Source organism: Chiloscyllium punctatum, chromosome 40 (genome assembly GCF_047496795.1).
Source record: "Chiloscyllium punctatum isolate Juve2018m chromosome 40, sChiPun1.3, whole genome shotgun sequence".
NCBI classification, from domain to species: Eukaryota; Metazoa; Chordata; class Chondrichthyes; order Orectolobiformes; family Hemiscylliidae; genus Chiloscyllium; species Chiloscyllium punctatum.
Genome location: NC_092778.1, coordinates 24,362,500 through 24,372,211, shown reverse-complemented (window position 1 = coordinate 24,372,211; position 9,712 = coordinate 24,362,500). Strand labels below are relative to the sequence as shown.

The window sequence follows — 9,712 nt, the reverse complement described above, 5'->3', positions numbered from 1 at the left end:
ATTATTAGTGAGTCCGTTTCTGCAGAAAGGAGGGATGATATCTTGGTAAGATGATCAAATGAGACTTTGTGGGTAGAACTAAAAATGGGGTATCCTGGATATCAGAGAAGAGAAAGCAGAGTAACATTTCAAGTTCAGTGACCCTTTTCCAGAACCATTTTTAAGACAGCTTACTAGGTTCAAAACATTAGCTCTGCTTTTTCTCCCACAGATGCTGCTAGAACTGCTGAGTTTCCCAGCAATTTCTGTTACTGTTTCAGATTTCCAGCATCTGAAATTCTTTGTTTTACCTTATTTCAATAGCTCCTGTAGAAATCAGCAGTTATGACAGTGCATCACTTTCTAAGTACTGCATTTAAATGTCAATATATATACATGATTTGCTCCAGAGTGTGGCTGAACCTACAAACATTGATCTTGGAACAAAATAATACAATTAGAGTCAAGCAGCTGACACTATAATGAAGAATGTGGTGGCACAGTGGTTAAGCACTGCTGCCTCACAGCTCCAGGCACCCAGGTTTGATTCCAGCCTGAGTCTGTGTGGAGTTTGCATTTTATCGATATGTCTGCACGGGTTTCCTCTGGGTGCTCCAGTTTCCATCAACAGTCCAGAGATGTGCAGGTTAAGGATTGGTCAAGGTAAACTGCCCTGTAGTGTCCAGGGATGTGTAGGCTAGGTGGATTAGCCATAGTAAATTCAGGATTACACAGAGATAGGGTAGGGGGTAGGGGGTGGGGCTCACTCAAAGAGCCGAATGGCCTCTTTACACACAGCGGGACGTGTGATTATAAGAACACAATACGGTCTGAATGCTTCTGGAGAAAAGGTGTTTTAACAACTCAATCTAATGTAATGCACAAATTAAACCAAAACCTCACTGAATAAAGAGATATTCTAAAATCACAAACCTCCAGAATTTTAAAATATTTTTTGGACTTTCACTTCAATTGCTCATTAAACGCTTCCAATATGAAAATGCACACTCCACATTTCTTGTCACAATGTTGTTTCCATGGTATCATTATCACTTATTGAGCATGGGGAAAGCTAGGCTTAGAATTCTATTTATTGCCACTTGATCAAACACCTTTCCACATGTTCCACATCAAACATATTGCTGTTATGAAACCTCTCTCTCACCTCACAAAAAAAACCTCAAATTTAACTACAACTTGCCTTGGACAAATCCACTTCCCTTAATTCATCTCATCCAAGTGGCCATTAACTTTGTCCCAGATTATCATCTTCCCCACCACTAAAGTTAAACTAATAAATTGTTGAGCTTGTCCTCACAGACTTTCTAAATAAAATTGTAATATTTGCAAATCAACAGTCCTGATTCACCAATCTTGTACCTATGGAGAATTAAAAGGCATGATCAATACCTCCTCAATTTCCCTGCTGTCCCATATCCTCTGATCAGTCTTTTGGTAAAATTTAACATTCAACTTTTCCAAAATATTTTGAATCCTGGATATCTGAGATAAAAACAAAGTTAAAAATCACACAACACCAGGTTATAGTCCAACAGGTTTAATTGGAAGCACTAGCTTTCAGAACGCTGCTCTTTCATCAGGTGGTTGTGGAGCAGGACCATAAGACACAGAATTTACAGCAAAAGATTATGCAACTGAAATGATATACCGAACAAACCTAGATTGTTATTAAGTCTTTCATCTTTTAGAATGGGTTGCAGGTTTCAGTTCATTAATATGTAAATCCCAGAATTTCTTGCATTAACTTTTAAAAAAAAGTAACATCTCAGCTCAGACAATACATTAAAGGAGTGAGACTAGAGTCTGTCTGTACTCCAGTCTTGAGTAAGATTGGTTCTAGTTCCAAAGTGGAATTTATGAAATACTAACTAGATTGACTGCCTGCAGCATGTGCATTTTTAAGCAAAATGGAATGTATCTGGAAATATAATTCTGCAAATACAAATTCACCCCAGTGCAACACCAGCTCCTCCACATCAGAGATAAAAGCAGAAGAGGGAAGCAGAGAATATTCAGAATGTTTATAGAGAGAGAAATAGAGTTAACATTTCAGATCATCATCTTTAACTTGAACTGAAAAAAATATGAATTTAAATGTAAGATGCACCTTGCATTTCTAAATCTGTAAAGCACACTTATCAACAATTGCAGCAAATGACGTCTTTTTTTCTTTCATAGTATATTGTCATAGCAATCAGGGCCAGAGTTCGTTGTCCATCCCTAAATGAATTAAATGCTTACTAGGCAAATGCTGGAATCCAAAATAGACAACCAGATAACTGGAAATACACAGCAAGCCAGGCAACATCAGGAGATGGAGAAGTTGATGCTTTGGATCTTCTTTTTCATGGAGGAGAAAGTGAGGACTGCAGATGCTGGAGATCAGAGTCAAAACGTGTGGCGCTGGAAAAGCACAGCAGGTCAGAAGGGCAGGAGATTCATGTTTCAAGTGTAAGCCCTACATCAGGAATGTGGTGGGGGGAAGCCTAAAGGGGCTGAGAGATAAATGGGAGGGGATGGGGCTGGGGGGAAGATAGCTGGGAATACAATAAGTAGATGAAGGTGGGGGGTGATCATGATAGGGCAGAGTGGAGGGTGGAGTGGATAGGTGGGAAGAAAGATGGTCAGATAGAACAGTTCAAGAGGGCAGTGCCAAGTTGGAGGGTTAGATCTCACTGACGCCAACTCATGGACACGTCCTCCTTCTACCCCTTTGACCAACACCAAACTATTATCTTCCAGACTATCCACAACATCATCACCTCAGGGAATCTCTCACCCACAGCCTCCAGCCTCATAGACCGGGAACTCTGCACCACCTGGTTCTACCTCCTACACAAAATTCACAAACCTGACTGCCCCGGTCGAGCCATCATCTCTGCCTGCTCCTGCCCCACTGAACTTATCTCTGCACACCTTGACACTGTCCTGTCCCCCTAGATCTAGGATTTCCCCACTTACATTTGGGACTACACCCATGCCCTCCACCTCCTCTATGACCTTTAGTTCCCCAGCCACCAATGCTTCATCTTCACCACGGACATCTAATTCCTGTACACATTCATTCGCCACATGATGAAGGCCTCCAAGCCCTCTGTTTCTTCCTCTGCCACTGACCCAACCTGAACCCTTCTACCAACACACTCATCTGGCTGGCTGAACTGTTCCTCACCCTCAACAATTTCTCCTTTGAATCCTCCCACTCCCTTCAGACCACAGGAGTAACCATGGGCACCCGCATGAGCCCCAACTATGCCTACCCCTTCATCGGATATGTGGAATAGTCCATCTTCCGCAGTTACACTGGCACCAATCCCCACCTTTTCCTCAGCAACATCAATGATGGTATCAGCTCCATTTTGGAGGTTGAACAGTTCAGCAACTTCACGACATCTTCCACCCTGACCTCAAGTTCACCTGAATCATCCCAGACACCTCCCTCCCCTTCCTGGACCTATCCATATCCATTTCTGGTGACCGATTCAACACAGATATCTACTTCAAACCCACCGAGTCCCACTGCTACTTGGACTACACCTCTTCCCACCCGACCTCCCTCTGTAAATACACTATCCCAATTCCTCCACATCTGCTCCTTGGAGGACCAATTCCACTCCAGAGCATCCCAGATGGACCACAATTTCCCCTCCCGCATGGTCAACAATGTCCTCCAGCACAACTCCTCCACTTCCCGCTCCTCCGTCCTTGAATACCACCCCCCCCACGCCCCGCCCCGGTCTTCACCTTCCACCACACCAACCTCCGGAACCAACTATCCTTTGTCATTTCTGTAACCCCATCTACCTCCTACCCAAAATTCTGGAGAGGGATATATAGTTCCCTCCATACCTCTTTCAGCATTCCGCACAGACCATTCCCTCCTCAACTTCCCCATTACGTGCACTACCACACTAACCTACCCTCCAATCCCAGCACCTTCCCTTGCCACTACAAGAGGTGTAAAACCTGTGCTGACAGCTCCCCCTTCAGCTCCATCCAAGGCCCCAAAGGACTTTTCTCCATCGACAAAGATTCTCCTGCACCTCCAAACACCTCATCTACTGTGCGAAAGTGAGGACTGCAGATGCTGGAGGTTAGAGTCAAGAGTGTGGTGCTGGAGAATCACAGCAGGTCATGGAGAATCAACGTTTCATCAGGGTTCATTTAATTTAATTTCATTGATTTAATCTCCCTGGATTTCTCACCCGAATGGAAGACTTTCCTTTAAATGTTTTTCATCCCTTAGCCTTTCCCAGCTCCACACTGTTTCACTGACCTGGAATGAAATCTGTTCCTCTATCCATAGGATACCACAGGAACTGAGTGTTTCCAATGTTTGTTCCTAATTATGAGAGTTGATGTTCTTTTACCTTCGGTGAGGTTTAACAGTTAATTTGTCAACGTTATTCTACCCGACTTCAGAAAGTACTCTGCTCCTGCGCCTGTTATACACGATAAAGATTCCCATTGGGGGCAACCTGAGGCGGCGCACATCTCCGGAAGTGACGCGATTGTGAATACGGTCTATTCCCCTCAGTGTCGCCCGGTGATGACGCAGGGTGAGGGGTTGGCGGCCATGGCGGCAGGTTCGGGATCGGGATCGGGGTCGGGGACGGTGGCGGTGACAAAGAAGACCCTGATCAAACAGGAGGACTGCTCCTTCCTCCCCATCGTCCACGACATCATCAAATGGTAACGAGCCGCTTTACAGTCACATGGCCGGGAGACCGGGGACGAAGTGAGGGGGGAGAGAGAGGGGGAAGGGGAATGGGGATTGGATGGAGGGAGGGGAAGGGGAATGGGGATTGGATGGAGGAAGGGGAATGGGGATTGGATGGAGGGAGGGGAATGGGGATTGGATGGAGGAAGGGGAATGGGGATTGGATGGAGGGAGGGGAAGGGGAATGGGGATTGGATGGAGGAAGGGGAATGGGGATTGGATGGAGGAAGGGGAATGGGGATTGGATGGAGGGAGGGGAAGGGGAATGGGGATTGGATGGAGGAAGGGGAATGGGGATTGGATGGAGGGAGGGGAAGGGGAATGGGGATTGGATGGAGGAAGGGGAATGGGGATTGGATGGAGGGAGGGGAAGGGGAATGGGGATTGGATAGATGGAGGGAGTGGATGTGAGGAAGATGTTTCCGTTGGTAGGAGAGACTAAGATCTGAAGGCACAACCTTAGAGTAAAGAGAAGGTATTTTAGAACAAAGACAAGGAGAAACTTATCTGGCCAGAGAGTGGTGAATCTTTGGAATTCATTACCACAGAACGCTGTGGAGGCAAGGTCATTGAGTATATTTAAGATTGAGTTGGATAGGTTCTTGAGTATCGGGGGGATCAAGGGTTACGGGGGAAAGCAAAACAATGGTGTTGAGAATCCTATCAGCCACAGTTGAATGACGGAGCAGACTCGATGGGCAGAATGGCCTAATTTCTGCTCCTCTGTCTTATGGTATTGCGAGGAAAGTGTGGGAAGAGGCAGGGGTGGGTACAGGTAGGAAGCTGGAGGGTATGGAGAGGGGGCATGAATGTTACAGTGGGATGGAGGGTACTGGGGGAAAGAGGTTGGAGGTGAGGAGGGGGAGGAGGTTAAAGGAATTGTGGCGGTGGAGGTTGGGGGATGGAGTATGTATATGGTATGTAGGCAGAGGAGTGGAGGATGTGAGCAAAGGAGGTGACGCATGGCTGGTGAAGGGGGAAGAAGAACGAGAGGGAGTGGTGAGCGCAAGAATGGAATGGTGGGTGGAGGGGTGGTGTTGTGAAGGAAAGCTGAATTCCCATATTTGTCCCTCAATCAATGTCATCTAAAACAGAGGCCTGGTCATTACCAAATCATTGGTTGTCTGTGTTGCTGAGTTTAAATGTGTTTCCTACATTCCAGTACATTTGGCAGTTGAATCTCTGACCACCTGAGTTTGAAGGCTTGAACCACAGCATATGGATTCCTTGCTCAGTGTGCTGCGTTGTTTTCAGTAACTCTTTGCTTGTTATTCGGTATTATAATCTGGATAGGAGTTATTCACAAACCTTCCTGTTACCTTGTAAATGTACTGGACAGTTGCAGTATTTTATGTATCAGCCTGAAAATTCCTTTGAAGCAAAATGCTATAATAAAGTCAGGTGGTGTTTTAGTAATATTGTCACTGGACTAGAAATCAGACTCCCAGGTTAATGTTCTGGGGACCCGGGCTCAAATATTCCAGTGCTGAAAATATGTTGCTGGAAAAGCGCAGCAGGTCAGGCAGCGTCCAAGGAGCAGGAGAATCGATGTTTCGGGCATGAGCCCTTCTTCAGGAATGAGGAAAGTGTGCCAAGCAGGCTAAAATAAAAGGTAGGGAGGAGGGACTTGGGGGAGGGGTGTTGGAAATCCGAAAGGTGGAAGGAGGTTAAGGTGAGGGTGATAGGCCGGAGTGGGGGTGGGGGCGGAGAGGTCAGGAAGAAGATTGCAGGTTAGGAAGGTGGTGCTGAGTTCAAGGGTTGGGACAGTCTTCCCAACTTATAGAAACTTATAAGATAATGAATGGCTTAGAAAGGGTGGGCGCTGGGAATTTGTTTCCATCAGACGGGGATACTTGGACTTGTGGGCACAGCTTTAGGATTAGAGGGGGTCAGTTTAAAACGAAACTGAGGAGACATTTCTTCAGCCAGAGAGTGGTGGGCCTGTGGAATTCATTGCCACGGAGCGCAGTGGAGGCTGGGACGTTAAATGTCTTCAAGGCAGAGATTGATATAATTCCTTGCGAGATTAAGGAATTTAGTATATGGGGAGAGCTCGGGTAAGTGGCGTTGAAATGCCTACCAGCCATGATTGTATGGTGGAGTGGACTCGATGGGCCGAATGGCCTTACTTCCACTCCTATGTCTTATGGTCTTATTTGATAAACTGCTGCATGAAAGGTTAATATACAAGTGAAGATCGCATGAGCTTATGGGGTAATTTATTAGCTTGGATAGAGAATTGGCTAACTAAGTTGAGTTGAGATAAATTTCTGGTTGGCAGGATGTAACTAATGGGGTTCGGTCCTCTAGCCTCAATATTTACGATCTAGATTCATGACTTGGATACGGAGTTAGAAAATACTACAGCCAAATTTGCAGATGACTGTGAAACAGGTGAGAAGTTGGAATGAAGAAATAAGGAACATAAGAAATGGAAGTGGATAGGTTAGGTGAGTAGGCCAAAAATTGGCAGATGATGTTTTTCATAGACAGGTGTGAGTTTATCCATTTTGGTCAAAGTATTTAACGGCAACTTATTATCTAAATGAAAAGAAACTTCAGAGTGCTTCAATGCAGGGGAATCTGGCTATCCACAGAAAACTAGTATGCGGCTACAGCAGGGAATAAGAAGGGCAAATGGAATTTTGGCATTTATCGCTAAAACAATAGAGGATAAAAGTAGGGAAGTATTGCTGCATTTCTACAGGCATTAATGAGACCACACTTGAGTACTGCATACAATGTTGGTGCCCTTAATTGTATTGTATTGGAGGCAGTTCAGAGGAGGTTCACTAGATTAATTCTATAATTGAGGGTTCTCTCTTATAAAGAGAAATTGAACAATTTAGGCCTAAATTGCTTAGGTTAGAAGAATAAGAGATCTAATTGAAGTACATAAGATGCTAAAAGGGATTGACTAAGTAGACGTAGAAGAAATGTTGTCTCATATCTGGCCTACAGTGACTCCAGAATCAGAAAAATATGGTTGACTTTTTTAACTACTCCCCCGCCAACCCTCCCCACCCCCTGCCAACCCTCCCCCCCACCAACTCAGATCAAGGGGCACTTAGGAAAGGGGAATAAATTCTAGCCCAACCAGTGGTTCCCACATGCAATTAACAAATACAACAACTATGGGCAATGTCATCAATCCAATTATCCTGTAGCCCTAGTCATTTTGTCTACAATTGTTGTTATAAATACTTTATAAAAGAATTAGGATTGTATGTAATGATTTGTTTGTTGGTTTATATTGTTGAGTGCAGCATGGACAAAGACAGCCAAGATGTACACCAAGAGCTCAACAAACTGAAAACGAAGCTGCAGGAGACTCGGGAAATGATTTTGGCAATGCCTGGAATTGACCTCAGTCCTGAGCAGCAGCAGCTTCAGCTTCAGAATTTGCGAGACCAGGTTCGCACAAAGAATGAACTTTTACAGAAGTACAAGAGCCTTTGTATGTTTGACATCCCCAAAACATAGGAAATGGCCAGCCACCAGCATCAAGGAACATATCCATTGTAAATTTTTTTTTACCTCTGAGTTCATGACGACAGAAATACGGACAAACTTGTGTGCTTAGTAATGGCTTATTGAATATACCTTCTTTAAATTATAAGCCTAATGTTTAATTTACTACATGGAGTTATCTATTGATTTATCAGAATATTTGTGCATTGTTTTTCTAGTCACAAGTATATGTGATATGAGCAACTATATTTACTGAAGGAAAGCTTATTACTGGTAAGGTTCCACGAGTAATGTATGAAATGAAAAATTTACTGGTCTGTAATGCATTGTCCATGCAATAATATATTGTTTTATCAGTAAACTAATATGGATTTAGTTAGCTGGTGTCCAAATGCAGATTAAGTATATCCTCTTCAACCCAAGAACTGGAATACAGAAGGTCTAGTGTAGTGGAACCTCACTCCCATATTATCTTTTGACAGTAGATTTGTATTTTTATTTAAAGTTAAAAGAACAATTCTCTTATGCTTCCAAAGTTGGCTGTTATGAAAATGGTTTGACATTCAAAATTGATGAACAAATAATGAATTCAAGAACAATTAATTGGTGTTGAAGTTTGACTCTGGTCTATGTACTCAAAGTATATGCTAAATGTTCTATAAAACATAGTAAAGTGCAGGTGTCATGTATATTACATTTTTGTTAATGATTAACACAGTGTCCCAGTCTCATTCATGCTTTTCAGCAAAGTGTATTTTGAATATTTTTACCAGTGTGATACTCCAGATACTGTTTGCTGTTATGTGTCACTTACTCTCCTGAGTAGTGTGCTGTAATGTCTCTCCATAATAAATGGAATGTAGTACAAACATGTTATCCATGAGAGAAACCTCTTTAATTTTCAATACAGGGAAAACATTAGGCCACCTTATATTTTTGTACTGTAAAATCATGTTAATTGTAGTTGTCTTTTCCCCTTAATCTACCCAGACTATTGGAAATTTAGAACAATTTTTTAATGTCTTGAGAGACTGGTGAATGAACTAAGTTGTATTTTAGATTTTGATTTTATAAATCTATATATTTTTAGTGAATATATAGTGATTTAGTGTCTAATTAGTGACTTAATTTATGATTTGGAGATGCTGATGTTGGACTGGGGTGTACAAAGTTAAATATCACACAACACCAGGTTATAATCCACCTGATGAAGGAGCAGCACTCCGAAAGCTAGTGCTTCCAATTCAACCTGTTGGACTATAACCTGGTGTTGTGTGATCTTTGCCTTAAGTTCAGTAGTGAATGTTTTAGATATTAACCTTGTCTCAGTGATAACACTTATTGTCTTGCCAGAAAGCCCAAGTCTTACTCCAAAAACTTAATCTATACAGTCACTGTATTGCAGTATTGAGAGAATACTCATTGTGTAAGTGTTTTTTTTGGATGAGGTTATTAAGCAATCCATGTCTTTGCTTCCAAACACTTTCCAAAATAGTGGGGTTCTCAATTGTCAATAGACAT

General features: G+C 43.0%; 1 protein-coding gene across 1 annotated transcript; it reads left to right on the top strand.

Annotated features, from left to right (window-relative positions):
* Positions 1–4,524: 4,524 nt before the first annotated feature.
* Positions 4,525–9,065, top strand: med9 (mediator complex subunit 9). The gene is made up of 2 exons (XM_072559484.1): positions 4,525–4,692; positions 7,987–9,065. Exons 1-2 carry the CDS (start codon positions 4,550–4,552, stop codon positions 8,201–8,203), a joined length of 360 nt encoding a protein of 119 aa, XP_072415585.1. The 5' UTR covers positions 4,525–4,549; the 3' UTR covers positions 8,204–9,065.
* The last annotated feature ends 647 nt before the right edge of the window (positions 9,066–9,712 follow it).